A 22189-nucleotide genomic window follows, 5' to 3' on the forward strand; every position below is an offset into this window, starting at 1 on the left:
TAATATAATTGTATACACAGAAAATGCAAAAGAGTCTACAGGCCTACAGTTAGAATGAATAAGTGAGTTTAGCAAGTTTGCTCGAGATGTGTACAAATACACACATACACAGATAAATGTATTTTTAAATAGCAGCAACAAATAAACAGAAAATAAAATCTAAGAGATACTACCTAAACAAACAGACCAATGAAATAAAACAGAATGTCCAGATACAGACCCACAAAAATATGTTCTCTTTTTATGACAAAGCAGAGCACTGGTAAAAAGAAAATTTTTAAAAATAAATTGGGTCAATTGCATAAACATATGAAAACCAAATAAATCTTGAGTTCTGCCTTACACTCTCACACTGTATATAAGAATAAATGTTAGATGGACTGCAGATCTCAATGAAAAAGGTAAAACAATACAGCATCAAGAAGAAAACAGGAGATTATCTTTGTAACACTGGGAAGCAAAGATTCTTAAACCTAGATTTAAATAAAGATTATTGAAACAAAGATTAAAACACAAATACCAGCCATATGCCACTCTCTCCAAAACACATCATTTTGAGTATATTACAATTAAGCCATTTTATCACAGTACACCAATAAGAGTGAAAAGAAAGCCAAAAGGTAGGTATTTACAATACATATTAATATATCTGACAAAGGACTCATGTCCAGGGTATATAAAAAAAACTTCTTTAAATCAAAAGAAAAAGCAGGTAACCCAACAGCAAAAGACAAAAGGGAATACCCAATTGCCAAATAAGCATATGGAAACGGGCACAACTTCATCAGGCATCAGGAAAAAGCAAATTAAAATGACAATGAGACATCACAGGCAACTCACCATGGTGATTAAAATAAAAGAGACTAAAACTATACTAAATGCTGAAGAAAATGGGGAGCAACCGGAACTTTCAGACAAGGCCGGAAGGAGTATAAATTTGTATAATTACTTTCAAAAACTATCAATTATCTGGCAGGGTCTGCTAAAGGTGAGCACATGCAGACACTATGACCCAGCAATTCCATTCTTAGTAGAAACCATAGGAGAAATGTGTACTTATGTTTCCCAAATGACATGTTCAAGAATTTTCAAATCAGCATTATGTATGTAAGTCACAAACTATAAACAACTCACATAAGCCAGATGTGGGTTACCCTGGCAGGGCATGAGCTTGGGTTAGGCAGCTCTGTATTGAAGGAGCTGACAGCTGGAGGTTGTCTGCAGACGGCACTCTCTGAAATTGGGCAGCAAGGCCTTGCTTGGAAGGGGACCTGGACAACTCATCTGTGTTTTAACCAGAGGGAGACAGACCTAGTTATTAAAGTGATAACTGTCGTTGCAGTCATACAGAGATAGGGCCAAGGGTGAGCTGTGGTCCCAAAGCGATCAGTCTCAAGATTTCACTCTGGAATACTGATGTTCCTGTGACATGTTTAATATCCCATCCACAGTCAATGACAAAATTCTCTGGTAATCTGATAGCAGGAAATCAGGTTAAATCAAAGAGGCAGAGAAGACAGCTTGATAGAAGGAGCTGCATATGGCCAAGTTCACTGTAGCAAATATTTTTGGAATAGGTCAATAATTTATCATACTCTTTGCAAGGATATGAGCAGCATATTTCCCTCCTCCACCCAGAACACTCCCTACTCTAATGACAAAATATTATCTGTATTCTCGCTTTTTGCACTCTGCACAAGCAGTTTTGCAATCGCTTCTTCCTGTCCTAATTGTTACATTAATTTTCAGCTTCATTACTGCTCACATTTATGTATTCGTGTGCGTATGTGAGTGAGAGAGAAAAAGAGAGACACTGTGCATTAAATTAAATAATTTTTTCATGAGATTAAATTACTTCCTTAATGAAAAATGCCCACCAGGTTGCAGGATAATTGCAGAATGTGGTTGCCTTGCATTTTTAAATGGGAGATTTTTCTTTAATTGTCAGCAGCTTAAAGTCTTCTGTGGTACACCTTTTTGGTGTGGAAGCAGGATTTTTCTAAGTGTTCAAAGAACTAACCATATGACTTAGGAAGAGTTCAGTATGTATGTTCGGTGTATGCTATATGCTGCAGGGGGTGTGGGAATCATGCTAGAAATATGTATTTCCTTGGGAAAGTTCTTGCTTCCTAGATATTCCTCTTGTACAGAAAATAAGACGTGCACATAAAGGGTAAGCAAAGGCTATCATAACAATCACTGGGATCCTCACACCTGACTGTAATTGAACTGAAACTGGAGATCCATAATCTCTCCATAAAATACCTTGTTAGATAAAAAAATAACATCTCTAATGTGTGCTCAGAGATTATCTTTACTGATTACCATCTGCTACTAAGCATTTTCATATGTTGACTCAGTCTTATTATTCATGCTTACTCTATCCACAACCCTTTTAAAAGTCCAAATCTTCTGAATGACGGCTTCCAAACTTTAGATAGAGTCATGACATGAGCCTTGAGAAGAGATTTGGCAAGGCAGAGAAAGGGGCTCTTCTTAAAATGCAGGAACACTCTCAGGCTGACTCAGAATGTCATTATTTCACAGGACGCTGAGGAACCATGGTGGAGGGCCAGAAGGGATGACCTTGCCAGTCCCTCTCAACCTCAAGAATTAATCATCAAAACTTTGATCTCATACTGATACTCAAAAAACAAAAACGGAAGTCATCTACATATTTGAAGAACTAAGAAACATAAATCGATACCATGGCATAAAGAAACAACCACATATAATGGGATAAAGACTATGGGGGTAACAATCTGTACAAATGTTAAGAAATTTGTAATAAAACATTCTGATGGTGAGAACTGCTCTACTGACTGGAAAAATGAGGCAAGGCAATTACAAAGTGCATTTCATAGAGAGGTCCATATGATAAATGGTTTCTGCTTCAATTCATATTTTATATTAAGTAATTAAAAGGAAACATGAAATTATACTTTGCAATAATGAAATATTTAGGCAGTCTAGAAATTCCAGTTATAAGCAATGTGTATTAACTCCACACTCTCAATCACAAACGTCTACCTGAGGTATATCTGCCATGAGGCATGGATCACTTTCCTCTACAGCATTTACATAACATGTAATTTTTATTGGTTATTTACTTAAAAATCTACCACTGTTGATGTTCTTTAGTTAGAGCTGATTGTAATCTCTAAAGCAAAAACTGTTTCAAATTGTGATAAAGGAAACCTTTCGGGACCCAGTTGAAACATTTATCACACTCAGGGTAAATAGGAAGGAAAGCATCATCAACCAAGTTTAAACACAGAATATCCTGAATGTTCAGCCACAAGCAGCTAAAAATCATTTCCAGGTGCCTAAGGATGGCTAGATTTTCCTTCGCCCCTTTGTAGTATTTTCAAATGCATAATTATGCCTAGTATACTTTGCTACGACCCTGTCCATGACCCACAAGCTACAAAGAAAAAAAAAAAATACAGCTGACCTTGAGAATACAACTTAAAGTCCACTAAATGACACCATTTTTTAAAAACAATACAAAAATCCAAAACAGTACTCTCTTTCGTGTAGTCTCCCTTAAAGAAAGTGTGCCTGTAAAAAAGTCCGTCAGTGAATATTTCCTTTCATTCTCTGAGACAACCTGCAGTTGAGTAATCACACTGGCTGCTCTAAAAATGTATGTGTGTCTAGTTAATTTAGGCCGTTTATTTTGATAGCATTCACCTCTTTTTGATTATAGCAGGTGTTTCAAGGATAAATTTGCTGAAAATTGTATTTTGTTTAAACAACAGCAGCATGTACATTTATGGCCTTACTATATTAAAAGGCATTTATTGTCTGGCAGCAATAGATACAATTACAAACATTTGTGACAGTAATTGGAGCTATTACTCCTGCATGGAGCCTCATGGAGATCAACTTATTGCTACCTGTATTTACATGTATTACTGGTAATTGCAAAATTTGGTGCCTTATTTTTTAAAAATTTTGTGAATATTTTTCAACAAAAGGTCTACCAGAAAATCTGTAAGAATTACAACTGTAGTTTCTCCATTATTCAAATAACAGGCAGAATCACATCTTCTGACAAATATGTATGTAAAATGTATTCCTGTATCATAGCTCACAGACTGTTCAAGATGGATTTAGAAAACGCAGAGGAATCAGATCAAACTACCAACATCCTGGATCATAGAAAAAGCAAGAGAATTCCAGAAAAACATCTATTTCTGCTTCATTGATTGATTACACTAAAACCTTTGACTGTGGATAACAATAAATGGTGGGAAATTCTTAAAGAGATGGGAATACCAGGCCACCTGACCTGCCCCCTGAGAAATCTGTATGCAGGTCAAGAAGCAACAGTCAGAACCGGACATGGGACAACGGACTGGTTCCAAATTGGGAGAGGAGTAGGCTGTATACTGTAACCCTGCTTATTTAATGTATATGCAGAGTACATCATGCGAAATGCCAGGCTGGATGAAGCACAAGCTGGAATCACAATTTCCAGGAGAAATATCAATAACCTCAGATATGCAGATGACACCGTCCTTTTGGCAGAAAGCAAAGAGGAACTGAGGAGCCTCTTGAAAGTGAAAGAGGGGAGTGAAAAAGCTGACTTAAAACTAAACATTCAAAAAACTAAGATGATGGCATCCAGTACCATCATTTGAGGCAAATAGATGGGGAAGCAATGTAAACAGTGACAGACTTTATTTTCTTGGGCTCCAAAATCACTGCAGATGGTGGCTGCAGCCATGAAATTAAAAGACGTGTGCTCCTTGGAAGAAAAGCTATGACCAACCTAGACAGCATATTAAAAAGCAGAGATATTACTTTGCTGACAAATGTCTGTATAGTTAAAGCTATGGTTTTTCTAGTAGTCATGTACGGATGTGAAAGTTGGACCATAAAGCTAAACCCCGAGGAATTGATGCTTTTCAACTGTGGTGCTGGAGAAAACTCTTGAGAGTCCCTTGGACTGCAAGGAGATCAAATCAGTCAATCCTAAAGGAAATCAGCCTGGAATATTTATTGGAAGGACTGATGCTGAAGCTAAAACTCCAATACTTTGGCCACCTGATGTGAAGAACTGATTCCTTAGAAAAGACTGTGATGCTGGGAAAGACTGAAGGCAGGAGAAGGGGCCGACAGAGGATGAGATGGTTGGATGGCATCACCAACTCAATGGACATGAGCTTAAGCAAGTTTGAGAAGCCTGGCATTACGCAGTCCATGGGGTCGCAGAGTCGGACATGACTGAGCGACTGAACTGGACTGAGCTGAGCCCACAGAATATATAATACATTTTTGCTCATGTTTACAAGGATCCTTTCTAAATGTTGAGCTTTAAGCCAACTTTTTCACTCTCTTTCACTTTCATCAAGAGGCTCTTTAGTTCTTCACTTTCTGCCATAAGGGTGGTGTCATCTGCATATCTGAGGTTATTCATATTTCTCCCGGCAAACTTGATTTCAGCTTGTGCTTCTTCCAGCCCAGTGTTTCTCATGATGTACTCTGCATAGAAGTTAAATAAGCAGGGTGACAATATACAGCCTTGACGTACTCCTTTTCTTATTTGGAACCAGTCTGTTGTTCCATGTCCAGTTCTAACTGTTGCTTCCTGACCGGCATACAGGTTTCTCAAGAGACAGGTCAGGTGGTCTGGTATTCCCATCTCTTTCAGAATTTTCCACAGTTTATGGTGATCCACACAGTCAAAGGCTTTGGCATAGTCAATAAGCAGAAATAGGTATTTTTCTGGAACTCTCTTGCTTTTTCGATGATCCACTGGATGTTAGCAATTTGATCTGCGGTTCCTCTGCCTTTTTTAAAACCAGCTTGAACATCTGGAAGTTCATGGTTCATGTAGTGCTGAAGCCTGGCTTGGAGAATTTTGAGCATTACTTTACTAGCGTGGGAGATGAGTGCAATTGTGCGGTAGTTTGAGCATTCTTTGGCAGTGCCTTTCTTTGGGACTGGAATGAAAACTGACCTTTTCAGTCCTGTGGCCACTGCTGAGTTTTCCAAATTTGCTGGCATATTAAGTGTAGCACTTTTACAGCATCACCTTTCAGGATTTGAAATAGCTCAACTGGAATTCCATCACCTCCACTAGCTTTGTTCATAGTGATGCTTCCTAAGGCCCACTTGACTTCACATTCCAGGATGTCTAGCTCCAGGTGAGTGTGAGTGATCACACCATTGTGATTATCCGGGTCATGAAGATCTTTTTTGTACAGTTCTTCTGTGTATTCTTGCCACCTCTTCTTAATATCTTCTGCTTCTGTTAGGTCCATACCATTTCTGTCCTTTATCGAGTCCATCTTTGCATGAAATATTCCCCTGGTATCTCTAATTTTCTTGAAGAGATCTCTAGTCTTTCCCATTCTATTGTTTTCCTCTATTTATTTGCATTGATCACTGAAGAAGGCTTTCATATCTCTCCTTGCTATTCTTTGAAACTCTGTTTCCGAATGGGTATATCTTTCCTTTTTTCCTTTGCTTTTTGCTTCTCTTTTTTTCACAGCTATTTGTAAGGCCTCCTCAGATGACCATTTTGCTTTTCTGCATTTCTTTTTGTTGGAAATGGTCTTGATCCCTGTCTCCTGTACAATGTCATGAACCTCTGTCCATAGTTCACCAGGCAGTCTGTCTATCAGATCTAGTCCCTTAAATCTATTTCTCACTTCCACTGTATAGTCATAAGGGATTTGATCTAGGTCATATCTGAATGGTCTAGTGGTTTTCCCTACTTTCTTCAATTTATGTCTGAATTTGGCAATGAGGAGTTCATGATCTGAGCCACAGTCAGCTCCTGGTCTTGTTTTTGCTGACTTTATAGAGCTCTATCTGCAAAAATATAATCAATCTGATTTCGGTTTTGACCATCTGATGATGTCCATGTGTAGAGTCTTCTCTTGTGTTGTTGGAAGATGGTGTTTGCTATGACCAGTGCGTTCTCTTTGCAGAACTCTATTAGCCTTTGCCCTGCTTCATTCTGTACTCCAAGGCCAAATTTGCCTGTTACTCAAGGTGTTTCTTGACTTCCTACTTTTGCATTGCAGTCCCCTATAATGAAAAGCACATCATTTTTGGGTGTTAGTTCTAGAAGGTCTTGTAGGTCTTCATAGAACTGTTCAACTTCAGCTTCTTCAGTGTTACTGGTCAGAGCATAGACTTGGATTACTGTGATATTGAAAAAGTTGGCTTAAAGCTCAACATTCAGAAAACTAAGATCATGGCATCCGGTCCCATTACTTCATGGCAAATAGATGGGGAAACAGTGGAAACAGTGGCTGACTTTATTTTTTTCATCTCCAAAATCACTGCAGATGGTGATTCCGGCCATGAAATTAAAAGACGCTTACTGCTTGGAAGGAAAGTTACAACCAATCTAGATAGCATATTAAAAAGCAGACATTATTTTGTCCACAAAGGTCCGTCTAGTCAAGACTATGGTTTTTCCAGTGGTCATGTATGGATGTGAGAGTTGGACTATAAAGAAAGCTGAGCATCAAAGAATTGACGCTTTTGAACTGTGGTGTTGGAGAAGACTCTTGAGAGCCCCTTGGACTGCAAGGAGATCCAACCAGTCCATCATAAAGGAGATCAGCCTGGGTGTTTATTGGAAGAACTGATGTTGAAGGTGATACTCCAATACTTGGCCACCTGATGCCAAGAGCTGACTCATTTGAGAAGCCCCTGATGCTGGGAAAGATTGAGGGCAGGAGAAGAAGGGGACGATAGAGGATGAGATGGTTGGATGGCATCACTGACTCAATGGACACGAGTTTGGGTGGACTCTAGGTGTTGGTGATGGACAGGGAGGCCTGGCGTGCTGCAATTCATGCGGTCGCAAAGAGTTGGACACGACTGAATGACTGAACTGAACTGAACAAGGATCCTATCAATATAGCCTATCCAGCAACCAGAGTACAAGTCTTAAGAAATGCTCTTTATTCCAGAACTGTAATAACTGATAAATCTGTATAGGTAAGAAATATTTAGAAAGCTAAATTTTATTAACACTCTTCAACACACTGATGGCAGAAGATCAAAGCAAGTTGACCTTCCACTGCTTTGGAATGGAAAAAGTACCCTCTATTGCTTCCAGGTACAGATTTGTCTACAAGAGTACAAAGAGAAAGCCTAGCATTGTACACTTCTGCAGGATTTGGCTTATAATACGAAGAGACTTAGAAATAATACAGCAATTCTGTGGTCCCTTCAGGTTCATTTAAATGGAATTCCACCTCCTGATTAATGCAGGCCTCTCTATTGCTTTTACGTTTTAGCTAGCACAGTGACTGGAGAGCCCAAGGGCTCAAGACTATTGTAATGCTTCTACCCTTAGCACAAAGACTTCCTAAAAGGTTTCTTGCTGTGAATTACCCAAGGCAACATCTGTATGGTTTGTTTACATTAAAACAAAATCCAATTGCTTAGAGTTGAAATTTAAAGTTTAAGGTTCTTTTTACAAGTGCACCCTGACAAAGCCTGACTCTGAAGAACAAGTAAGGATGTAAAAAAGCAGTTCAGTGAATCAAAGGCTTGAAATAATTAGAAACACATGCTGCAGTACTACCTAAGCTTTAAGTAAAAAATCATCTCTTTATCTGAATTCCTTGTAATGAACCTGAAGATTTACATAATGACTAAAGACATTTTGGTAGAAAGAAGGGGTACCTAGCCAACTATCTTTTAAAGCAACAAAGCAGGAAACATTTAATTATAATTTGGAAAAAAGTCTATTTAAGTCATTAATCAAAATTCTAATTACAATATTCATAGGGCATTAAAGCACGATAGAACATTTGCTCACTGCATTAAATACCTAATATTAAATCATTCTAATATACAATCTTTTAGGAATAAATACTGCATAATTGAAAAAAAAGAATCTGTGTAAGGTTTAGTTGAAAACTGATTTCACACTTGCTGCTCTTCCTTATTTGTGAAATAAATATTATTGATGATTACTTGGATTCTACGTAAAAACCCTTGACTTGAAAAAAATCATTCTCCTGATAAAGATTAATAAGATTGATCATTTTAAGAAGATACTTCCCTTTGATTCAATGACTCAAGTTGAGAAACTGAACATACAAATGGACAACAGATAATAGCCAGACCATTACTCAAAATAGAATTCTGACCCACAGTCTGTGGCCACTACTTCAGGAAGCCAAGCCACAACCTGTGTACAAGTGACCAAAATGGTCAGCACTTAATAACTGTCGGCTTCTCCAATTTTTGGCCCCCGCTGCCACCCCATTTCTAATGTAGGCCCAATCAGACAAAGCCAAATATCCTCCCCTAACCGATCACGAGAGGCCCTGTTTCTAGTGACCCTGCCTCCAAATTTCCAGTCACATCTGAACATTTGAAGCCTTTCCTTTTTTGTACTATAATTCTTTTAAATATTCCTGCATGCCTTAAATTCTCTGCCAAATGCAAGTGGTGGTGGCTGATTCCTTGCTATAGTAAGCTCTGAATAAATAGACTTGCTCTCATTTAGGTGGGCTCTGTTTATTTTCATAAAGTCAAATAAAGGCTTGCTTTTCTATAGTAAAAAGAAAACTAAAAAAAGAATAATTCTCCTTAAGAAATGGCATTAAGTATTTCCTTAGCAATCAAAATTAATCAAAAATACAGAAAGTGAAATCTATATGAATATGCATGCAATTTTCTATTTTCCCAGAAATAGAGGACATGCAGTATTCTTTGGCATCTCAGCTTCAATTATTTTATTATTCAACGCAACAACTGTCAACTGATTCACTATGGCAAAAATGATCACAATACTGTAAAGTAATTATCCACCAATTAAAATAAATAAATACATTGTAAAAAAAAGTTTAAAAATTGCTATCATAGAAATTAAAATATTTCGATCAAGTAGGAAATATTATCCTTCAATAATCATCATAAAGTAACCTGGAGAAGAGCCCCTCACACAGTTAAAAACAGATAACAGCAGTTACAACCCATAGGCTTTTCTGACTGTACATTCTTGCATCAATAAGTAATTATGTAAGATTTCTAATTTCATTTTCTATTTAATCATCATTGGCTTTCTGTTCTCCATGTTTTCTCTTTCAACTGGATTTTCTTATTCAACAACCACTTGTTCTCTAAAATGACTCACTAGCCAATCCACTTCCAGCTAGTGGATTGTGTTCTCAGATCTTATGGTCCTTAGGCTTGCCCATACCCTAACCACTAGCTCTTGTGTGACACTGCCCTGTCATTTCTCCACCCAGATCTTAGACCTCCTGGTTTGATCCTAACCTGCTAAACTTGGCCAAGCCATCTTGCTACCTGGTGCTTAGCTGGACAGTGATGGTAACCTTCTAGCACTACAGACAATCATCTAAAGTTATGCTTTATAATTTTTAAGAATATGTGGAAATACATGATGAAATGTTAGGTGAAAAAAAGAGGTATAATTTCAACACTATACACAAAAAGCACACAGCAACATGTATTAAGTGATTCTTCTGGCACCATTCTAAGTGCTTTAGATATGTTAATTCACTTAATACTTTTAATAACTTAGGGTTTATAATCGGAGAAGGCAATGGCAACCCACTCCAGTACTCTTGCCTGGAAAATCCCATGGACACAGGAGCCTGGTAGGCTGCAGTCCATGGGGTCGTGAAGAGTCGGACATGACTAAGTGACTTTACTTTCACTTTTTACTTTCATGCATTGGAGAAGGAAATGGCAACCCACTCCAGTGTTCTTGCCTGGAGAATCCCAGGGATGGCGGAGCCTGGTGGGCTGCTGTCTGTGGGGTCCCGTGGAGTTGGACACGACTGAAGTGACTTAGTAGTAGTAGTAGAGGGTTTATAATGAATTCCATTTTACAGACGAGGAAACTGAGGCATAGAGTGGTTAAGTAACCTACCCACAGGGTCCAACCGCTAATAAGTGTTAAGAGTCAAGATTATTATTCAAGCATCCTGGATTCAGAATTTGTGCTTTTAAACCAGTGTGCTATATAGTCATTAATTGAATAGGTAAGAACCCAGGTTGGAGGCTCAAATATTGTGTCTGTCACTTACTGCTGCTGCTGCTAAGTCGCTTCAGTCATGTCAAACTCTGTGCGACCCCATAGACGGCAGCCCACCAGGCTCCCCTGTCCCTGGGATTCTCCAGGCAAGAACACTGGAGTGGGTTGCCATTCCCTTCTCCAGTGCATGAAAGTGAAAAGTGAAAGTGAAGTTGCTCAGTCGTATCCAATTCTTCACAACCCCATGGACTGCAGCCCACCAGGCTCCTCCATCCATAGGATTCTCCAGGCAAGAGTACTGGAGTGGGGTGCCATTGCCTTCTCCACTGTCACTTACTAGGCAGAGGCAAATAACTTCTCCTTGTTTCAGTTTCCTCATCTGTATTAAAAGGTACCTGCATATCATAGGGCAGTGGACAGGATTAAATGAGTTAACAGATGTGAAGTGCTAAGAACAGCACGTGGCACAAAGCAAACACTGAGCAAATATCATTTACTACTATTATTTTCATCATATTATATATACCTTTACTAGGGAAAAACTAGAAAGATTTATTACAAAAATAATATGTATATGAATCCAACTATATCCTATTAAAAAATATAAGGCTGACAGTAATCAATATTCCTTAAATGATGGAAGCATTAGTGCAGAAATTTTGTAAACTCCTCCTGAACACTGATCCAGACACAAAGAGGGCTATGATAGAACACAATAATATTACAAAACAATGCTGTAACATAAAAATAATCAATATTTATTAGGCAATAACTATGTGTCAGATACTGTTCTTGGTGCTTTACAACAACTCCACAAGGTGAGTAACATAATTAGTCCCTTTTTAGAGATAAGGAAAAGAGGAACAGAGAGGTACAGTAGCTTGCCCTGGATCACACAGATATTAAGTGGTAGAAATATGAATTTCGGGTGCCCATGGAAGGTGTGTGAGATAGGCTCCATCGTCCCTGGGTCTTTATAACTGCCACAGTTCTATTAAGTTTCTGAAACTTTGTTCAATAAAACAGGATTTGATGGTGGGACTAAATGTGTTCTCCCTAGCTTCTAATTCACAGCACACTGCTTGCCTCCTCTCCCCCTGAAATATTATTTCTGTATTACTTATATAATTAAAAATAAAACTTTATTTTAAAAAGACTCAAGAGATTAGGATAATTCTTGAGCAGTTACAGATTTAAGTCTAGTCTGAGTATAATCACAGATGTTTGCTCTTAAAGTTTTACATTCCATCCAAGTAGGTGTGCAACAGTTGTGGGCACTTATTATTGGATCTAATAAAGAACAATGGTGGCTTAGTGGCTAAGTCATGTCCAACTCTTGTGACCCCATGGACTGTAGCCTGCTAGGCTCCTCTGTCCATGGGATACTCCAGACAAGAATACTGGAATGGGTTGTCATTTCCTTCTCCAGGGAATCTTCCTGACCCAGCAACTGAACCTGGGTCTCCTGCATTGCAGGCAGATTCTTTATCGACTGAACTACCAGAGAAGCCCAATAAAGAATAAAAAAATAAAAAACACAGCAGAAAGGAAAGATTAGAGAAATAAAGAGGAAAAAAAGAACAATAAGATGTAGAGTTGCAGACTAATAGTTGTAGATAATTTTATTAGGTGGCACCAACATCTACTCTAGCTTAAGTGTCCTCAGACTGTCCTTCTAAGGAACTGATGCCCTAGCCTTACGCACTTGGCCCTAAATGAAGCATTAACTAGGGCTGAACGACCCAGATTTGGCTGAATTTATTGACTCTCTTGGCAGAACTTCTGACTGTGTCTTCAGACATATTTTTCCAAGTTGAGGTAGATCTGAGACGGATATACAGCTACTCTAGAAGTAATCACCAGGAGCAGTCTCTGTATCTAGCTCTAAAAAGGGAAACCGCTCATACAGGCCATTCAAGCCAGCATATGACAAAATCTTTTATCTTCAGTTGTGGAATATATTATTTGTAGTTTTGGCAACATATTTATTTCCCAATTGTAATTTGTTTAAGCTAATATTAAAATTTATTTGCTTTCTTTGGGAACTGGCAATAGTAACAAGTAGTGCCAGAAATAAGGATAAGCTAGCCTTGCAATAAAAACCTGATTACAAGATGACACATACACAAAATAAAATATTGGTGTATGACAGGATCTCATCAAGCATACAGACTGTCATATGCAAAAAGAACAGAAAAGATTTACTTTTTTTGCAGTTGTGAAGCATACAAGGAATAAACTGAACTTGTAAGAAAAAAAGCAAAACAAATGCTTGATCTGGTGCCAAATAAATATGCAACTTTTTTTACTTATAACACCAGGTCATTTTAAAGAAATTTATAATGGCTTTAAATAATGGAAACTCTGCATTACTTATCTCCTACATCTCTATGCTACTTAAAACTTAATCTAACAGTGATCAGTAAAACACATTGATCTGAAAGTAATTAATTTCTCACCACCCACCGCCAAACATGAAGTTGAAATCTTAAGAGGTCCTAAACAGCCTGCAGATGAGCAAAAGGTTATTGTTTTGTCCAAAAGTAAAGGGGAGGTTTTGGTTTTAGTGGAGTCAGGAGTTGAGGAAGAAGGGGATCTACCATGATGCTGGAGTCAACCTCTCCTGAAGAAGGAGGATAATGAGTCCGTGAGAAACCACATATATTACCAGATTACTTTACTTTTGAGACATGAAAAACATTTCTCTATTCATTAGCACCTTATTTTCTCAAATCAATGTATAATTTTATTTTTCTTAAGTGAGCTGAATAAAGAATTGACCTTAAAGCTGCAATTCCCATTTGCTACAGCTGAAATACTTAGGGGAAAAAAAGGGTTTATGAACTAACTACTGGACACAAAGACCAAATTATCTAGAGAAGAATTCAGGAAAAGCAATCAAACATGATTTTACATCAGTATGTTTTACCACAAAAATCTAACTCAAAATGATAATTCACATATTCTAAAAAAAATACCAACCCCCCTAAAAACTTTATCTGACATTTTTGAGTATTGCCTGTAACAGGGATTGTATAGATAATTTAACACAGTATATCCTCGTAAGGTCAAGGCTGGTAATGAATGGCATGAGACTCAGTTTAACTCTGAACTAGTTAATTCTTCCCCGATTTTGTAAGAATCCAGGATTTTGATTACTGCTATACTGGTTTATAAAACCATACAGGTTAGCAGTTACATTTATATTCTCTCGTTTTTTATTCAATTACTTCTATTATATGGTGATCAAGACCATTAGTGTGGTCCTATTATTATCCTATCAAACATCCTATTGTGAGATGTTTGATTTCAAGAGTTTACTTACCTTGAAAGTAAACAAATTAAACTTGTTTACTCATGGAACTAAAATGTGCTTGAGAGCTCCCAACTACACAATTATTTTAACATGTTCTAATTACAGTCACAATAGTAGTGATCTTTAATTTTATGAAGAGAATTTGTTCTGACAAAACTAAAAAATGAGAAATTACATTTTAAGAAAAAGTTACATTTTTGCAAATTATGACTTTCAGCAGAGATCAAATCAGGAAAGAAATTCTTATTAATATGTATTTATATATAAGATATATAAACAGGAATTTACCCCCGATGTATGCAAATAAAAACTGTCCTCCATAATGACTGGGTAAATATATGGTAAACAGGGCTGCAGGATTTGCCATCTACTCTAGAGAAAGCTTGTTCCACAGCCCTTCACAGTCTCGGAAGATCTCTGAGGTCCTTATTTTAAGACTGCCCTAGGAGTGGACTGGCCCTAGGCCCCGTCTTACCTTCTCCAGGATTCAACTCTACAAGCCCAAATCCAGACAATCTAGTATGAATTAGCTTCCCAGAAACTGAGAACAGCTTTGCAAGGCTTCTACTTTGAGGATAGACACACAACCACATTTGCAGAATGACAAGTTTCCCTGGAACCTTGTTCCATAATTCTGGAGCTTGTCTCAGGTTCCAAAGATGAAAATCCTTTCTTATTTTTTTTTTAACCTAGATGTCTCTCTAGCTCTTTTTAGAGATTACTATATAGTATTGTCTAAAGAATAGGATTGTCTAGTCACTTATTAGCTTGTTCTGAAGTTCTTACTCATAAATTGTAGGTAAAAAAGCAGAAACTTTATTAAATGGGCTGGTTCATTTGGCCTTATCTTCAAATATATTTTGCATATGATTTCTTGACTATTTTCTTAATATTTAACTTTTAGTCACGTGTACTGAGTAGATTATGTAAGGTAACTTCCAGGACGTCTTCTGTTTTGCCATCCAGCAGAGATCTAAAACCACTTTTAACTCTACTCAGTTAGTATACAGTCACAGAATTCCAATTTCATTCACTATTCACCTAGACAAAATATGACTGCCAAGAAAATATATCAAAATATATTGAGAAAATACACCTTACTCCCAGGGAAACGTGATATATTCCAAATCATTTTAAAGATATATTCCTTGATTTGTGGACCATATAATGTTATATATTCATTCAACAACAGTTTACTAAATCTCTACTAAAACACTGGAAACTGAATCCCTTCTTAAATCATTTGTATAAGTGGGAGTACCTTTGATCCTAAATGGCCATATAAAAATCTATCTGACCAAAATGTGTTCTCTCTTCTATACCTTATTGTCAGTCCTGATCGTGACTTTCAGTTGTGGTAGTACACGTTCTACTTCCAGACTCCATTCCGCAGCATCTGTTGTAGATTCCAAAATATCTTCTTGTTTGGCAGACTCGTTCATATCCTAAGAAAGGAAAGATATCACAGGATTGAGAGTTTATAAAAAGAAATGGTAAAATTTTGAGGCATTTTAGCAGCACTGCACAATTTATATCAAGCACGGTAGTGTTAAAATTATAGCAGCAGAAGAAATTCTTTTCTGTCCTCCTATCCATGTTGAAAGAAGATAATGCACCAAGCTGGTAGAATAGCAAAATAAGTATTTAGAATTATAAAGAAGCAAATTTGTGATGTAACTATTTTTTTTTACAAAGAATAAGGCTTCTGAGATATCAGAGTGAACTCAATAGGAATACTGTCAAATGGACAAGCCATTTAGGTATGTTAATAACAGATGAAAAGATACAAACACTCACATGTTTGGTAAGAAAACACTGTCTTAGATTGAACTCACTGTACTGAAATACAAACCCCAAATCTGAAAAACAAGATAAAATTCCAGAAGCAAAGGGCACTTGATTTACAAATTTTATATTTATAAGGTGATATTTTGGTTAGGTTAAACCACAATAAGCTTAAAAATGTGATTTAATGCAGACCTATTTGAACTCAAATAGGGTCAACTTTCTGCATTCGATTTCTGCTGTTGAGTAATAAGATCATTCATGCCTGTTTTCAAATCAGAAAAGGAAAACTTTTCCTCCCCATTTTATTAGCCCTATACACTTCAGCATTAAGTGTGTATGGATCTGAAAACATAGAACATAAAAACTAATGATTTAAAGATAAAGCTTATAGTCAAATCTATGGTTTTTCCAGTAGTCATGTACGGATGTGAGAGTTGGATCATAACGAAGGCTGAGCGCTGAAGAATTGATGCTTTCAAACTGTGGTGTTGGAGAAGACTCTTGAGAGTCCCCTGGACAGCAAGGAGATCAAATCAGTCAATGCAAAAGGAAATTAGTTCTGAATATTTATTGGAAGAACTGATGCTGAAGTTGATGCTCCAATACTTTGGCCACCTGATGTGTAGAGCCAACTTATTGGAAAAGATCCTGATACTGGGAAAGACTGAGGGCGGGAGGAGAAGGAGGGACAGAGGATGAGATAGTTGGATGGCATCACTGACTCAATGGACATGAGTTAGAGCAAACTCCGGGAGATGGTGAAGGATGGGGAAGCCTGGCATGCTGCAAGTCATGGGGTCAGAAAAAATCAGACATGACTGAGTGACTGAACAACAACAAAACATAAAGCTTAATATGTTAATTTTGGTAGTATTTTTCCTTTTATGCTCCCTTGAAAAATTATTTTAAAAGTAAGGAAAAATGTTAATGTAGAAAAAAAGAAACTTGAGGGACATAAACAGCCAAATACAATGTATAGACCTTCTATGGATTCTAATTTAAATAATCTGTAAAAGGATGTTTTTGAGACAATCAGGGAAATTGGAATGTGGGAGTATTAGATTATATTAAGGAATTATTATTAATTTTATAGGTATGATAATGGCATGGTGGATATGTTTTAAAAAAGACTTATAAATTAGAGATAAGTACTAAAATAAATATTTTATTCAACAAGTGAATTGATGTAATGTCTGAAATTTACTTTAAAATACTATGGGGCAAAGAAAAAAAGAGGCAGGGGCTTCAAAGGAAACACAATCAACCAAATGTTAACTGTTAAACTGGGTGCTACTGCCTAAGGGTTCATTATCTCATTCTAATTGTGTATATGTTTGAAATTTCCCAAAATACAACATTTAAAAGACAAGACTATATAAACAACCTCACGGTGAAATTACACTCAATGTGAATTTATGTCACTAAAAGATATTTTTATCCAGTCTAACACCAAGTATAAGAATAACCTTATATTGGGATTTGATTTTATGGGGAGCTTGAGGTCTTTAGGGGCTTTGAACTCACTCCTGACTGAGTCTCTAGGGTACTGCTAACATGAGAAAGCCTCTCTCCCTCTCCTACCTCCCAGTTCATATCAGCAAGTTCGAAATAGGCTAAGAGCCTTAAAAGGAGCATATACTGCTTTTTGTTCAGAAAGTCTGGGGGCTATACAGTTCTAACCATGCAGTTAGAGGATGGGTAACTAATATATGCTTTTTCACTTCACAATATGTGGTCTGAATTTATCCAGTTACATTCTATTTTTAAAAAACCCAGGAAGTATGAAAAAATACAGGTATTACATTAAGAAAAGTAAAATGTGGAAACTCTAACTGAAAAATGTTCAAGATCCTATTTTAAACATTAAAGTGCTCATTTAAATATAGAAACATTGTATTATATTGAGCACCTAATATAATGCTATATATCTGTAAAAACCAAACCCAAGGTAGCACCAAAACTGGGGAGTGGCGGTGTATTCACAAAACAGACATGTGTGAAGTTATATAAGGATGTATGTGACGGCATGAGAAGAGATACTGGATCTCTCAGGGGAAATGTAAAGCCACAGGAAATGTTCTCAGTCATGTAACTCAACACAGATACTCATTAACATTCATATACTTGCACAATTACTGGCACATTCCAGTTCCCCTCCCTGGCTCTAGGAAGCCCAATTCTGACCAACTCATTGTCTGTAACAAACAGGGTGAGGTCTTATGAGGATGAGGGTGAGGGTAGGAGGGTGGATGCACTGCCAGTGGGATATGAGCCCTGACATCTGGGGCGTGTGTATGGTATATACACAGGCTTGCTCCTGCCAGGATTACGAGGCCCCCACGTCCCAACCCTGCAGAGCCAGGCTGAGTCAAAAAGGGACATGTCCTCTGAAGCAGCAGTTTTTCTATGATTCTTAATAGATGTTCTAATCAGTGATTTAAAAATCAGTTGCTTTACAGACCCACTGTCTAAGTGAACTGAAATTGGTATTCTTGATGAAATACCCGAGCCATTGCTCCCCAAGACTATCCTCTCATCCCCATGCCCCCTTCCTCCTTTCCTTACAAGGAGGGTGGAGCCCAGAATCACCAAAGCCATCCACATTCCCACTTTCTTCAGGCCTGAACATAGGATTATTCAAGTCGTGCATAACATACGTAAAATTTTTACTCAAGGAAGGGCACATTTTTCTGATTTTCACAAAGGCAAATGGGTTAGCATCGGCCCTGTCTGAATCAGACTCAGAATCCAAGAGTTAACAGAATACATGAAGATCAAACACCACATCAAGATAGTCCAGTGCATGAGCTACTATTTATTTTACACTGGGCCCTTCAGTAAGCTGCATTTACCCTTCTTAGCTTATTATTTGGTTCTGGTAAGCAATGATTTGCTAACTCCTACTCCCAATATCCTGAAGTGATTTAATGTAGTAGCTTGAAAGTTTTCACTCAGTCCTAGGCTATAGTTAATATACTTGGGGAAATAACCTAGGTTCCTAAATTAAAAAAAGGCAAAAAAAAAAAAAAAAAGCACATTAGATTTGGTAGAGTAGCATTAATGTATTCAAACTATACAGTCTCTTTCTACTTCCATCTTTGCACATATGTTTCATAGCTTTGTTCCTCACTCAAAATTTCCTAATGCCTAATAAGTGGATACATTCACTGAGCAAGCCCTACATATGAAGTATAAATCATTTTAACCATGCCTTGGTTATACTTTGAGAAAATCTTTCCTTTCTAATTGTTTCTCTGATAACAAATGGTATTTTATGTGAAGCTATTAGTAAAGAGAAATAAACTGCTGTTTCCACTTAATCAAAATTTTATATCATCATGACGAAGTCCCTCTCTGAAACAATATTAACTAAGATAAAGGATGCCTCTTGGGAAATTGCATTTTCTAGTTAATGTTGCTGAAGAAACAATTAGAAGCTCAATAATACATAGACTATCCTGAAGTCTCATTTATAATTAATTAATTTACCAATAAGCTATCTGTTAAGCTTCTACAACATGCAAGGTAAGAATCCAGGCACTGTGCTTAGTATGGGATGACAGAAGGATTTAATTCCTGCCTGTAAAGAGTTCATAGCCTATTAGAAAGCACCTGAGGCTAGTTAATGCAGGTAATAATTGGTCCTAAGAAAGAGAAACTGATGAGAACTGACCCTAAGACTGCCAAAGGAAGAAATGAAGATAACAGTCTAAGCCATCCCATAATGTAACCTTGATGCATATCACCCAAGGTCAGTTCAAGGATCAAATATGCAATGGTACTAGCCTGCTCTGAATCCTATTCCATAAAGTAGTCTCCCTTTTGCCCAGGAAATATGAATGGCATAGTTTAGCATCTGAAGAAATACTATGTTCTCTGTGTGTGCATTTATGTACACACACACACAAATATATACAAGTAGATGTGGTTTTGGTCATATGATGATAGAGAGGTAATAAGGAAAGGCCCTGCATATCAGAAAGGGAGATCACATGAGGGTAAATAAAGCTGTTGGATGGGTAGACCCGAGAGTGAAGCTCGAGGCTCAGGCACCCATGAGAACACATTTCTGATAACAGATACCTCAGGTCAGACACCACAGAGAGATCACAAGTTCAGACTGGAGCCTGCTGGGAGGATCTAGATCATGAAGGCCTGGGCAGAAACTGGACTCACCGACTTGCAGGTGAAAATGGGAGACGAAGGGAGATTTAGAAGATCCCAACACATAACTAGTAGTGAAACAAGAGCATGGAGAGGTGCTTAAGCCTGCAACTGCTGCTGCTACTGCTGCTAAGTTACTTCAGTCGGGTCTGACTCTGTGTTACCCCATAGATGGCAGCCCACCAGGCTCCCCCGTCCCTGGGATTCTCCAGGCAAGAACACTGGAGTGGGTTTCCATTTCCTTCTCCAATGCGTGAAAGTGAAAAGTGAAAGTGAAGTCGCTCAGTCGTGTCCAACCCTCAGCCACACCATGGACTGCAGCCTACCAGGCTCCTCCATCCATGGGATTTTCCAGGCAAGAGTACTGGAGTGGGGCACCATTGCCTTCTCCGGCAACTACCAAGCCCAAATCCCTGCCTCTCAGGAAGATCAGACACCACTGTCAGAATCGATTTCAGATACGGGGAATGCTAACATTTACTGGCTGTAACTATTAAGTTACATAGTCTCTTATTGTACTATGCTGTAATACAACAATGCCTTAAAAGCAGAGAAATCTGGACTGACTGATCCCACACTAAACAGTCCCAGATAACTGTAAGTTTTGCTTTCTAATGTCTGCTTTTAAATTGTTCCTAGAGCTGTGTTTATTATGATGATGCCAGTGGTCACCTGTGGCTGTCTTCCTGCTTGTCTGTAGCACCTCTCCCTTCTCCTAAGCTGCTGTGGATTTAGAAACCTACTAACCAACCTTGTTAGAATTTGGGCAACGTTGGGCTTCTCAGGTGGTGCAGTGGTAAAGAATCCACCTGCCAATGCAGAAGACTCAAGAGACCTGGGTTTGATCCTTGGGTCGGGAAGATCCCCTGGAGAAGGAAATGACAACCCACTCCAGTATTCTTGCCTGGGAAATCCCATGGACAGAAGAGCCTGGTGGGCTACAGTCCTTGGGGTTGCAGAGTTGGACATGACTGAGTGACTGAGCACAAGAATACAAGAGAAAAAAGTGAGCATTCAGGGATGAAGGGTAGTGAGGTTAGGACTCTTCACAGAAAAATTTTAAATGAAGTGTTTATTCTTATTTTGGTTGTTCAGGGGTCTTTTTTGAATTCTGCCTCATTTGCCGCATTTCCAAGATAGGCTAGATGGCCAAAAGGCTAATAGAGTATATATAGTATTACTATGGATTAAACAGGGTTTCTCCTAAGGGTATCTAGTGCCCTTCTTTCCCATCTATCAATAAAGTTAGAGAAAGGGGTAAATAAGTTATTGATATTTCAATCAGAGTATTTCCTCAAAATCTAATGATTTTAACAAATTATATTTAAGGCAGAGATAAAACCATTCATGTCGCTACAAGTCAATTCTTCTTCATGATTAAAGAAGCACAAAATGTGAATCTAATTCATTATTTTCTTTCCAAATTAGGTTTTACATGATTTAACACTATATTACTGTGAAGAAAAATGTTTAATACCATACAAAAAGTATCTTCAAATTTGCTCTGAATAACCAAATTAAACCCTGGCTAATCTATCAAAAGAAATAGATGGTAGCCTCCATCTTGAAATATATGAAGTTCACAAAAGTTTTAAGTTCAATTTTAAGACTATCAAAAGAAATTTTATTGAGTTATAATGTGAACCAAGACTTGAACAAATTTTGTTCCCATATACCAAAAAGGGTAAAAAGAAAGCTCCCCAAATTAACACAAAATAAATTTAATTTTCCAATAAAAGATCTGAAATTGTTTTTGAGTGAGAATTTAACCTCCAATATTATTTCTGTTTAACACATCAAACTACCTTTGCTACTTTAACTACTTTAGCTACACTGGTATACTAAGTGCTAAGATAAAATCATTTCCATAGACTTTTTGTTTTCTCAAACTAAAACTAAAGAAAGTAACACAGGAAGTGCGTCTGGAGGAA

At 37.6% G+C, this 22189-nt stretch overlaps 1 protein-coding gene across 1 annotated transcript in view; it reads right to left on the reverse strand.

Annotated features, from left to right (window-relative positions):
• IFT57 (intraflagellar transport 57) overlaps positions 1-22189 on the reverse strand; it is a 73547-nt gene that overhangs the window by 16215 nt on the left and 35143 nt on the right. The window contains exon 6 of the mRNA XM_061386504.1: positions 15629-15751. Coding sequence (XP_061242488.1) covers positions 15629-15751 — 123 coding nt within the window. The remainder of the gene's footprint in view (positions 1-15628; positions 15752-22189) is intronic.

This window comes from Bos javanicus, chromosome 1, assembly GCF_032452875.1.
Source record: "Bos javanicus breed banteng chromosome 1, ARS-OSU_banteng_1.0, whole genome shotgun sequence".
NCBI lineage: Eukaryota > Metazoa > Chordata > Mammalia > Artiodactyla > Bovidae > Bos > Bos javanicus.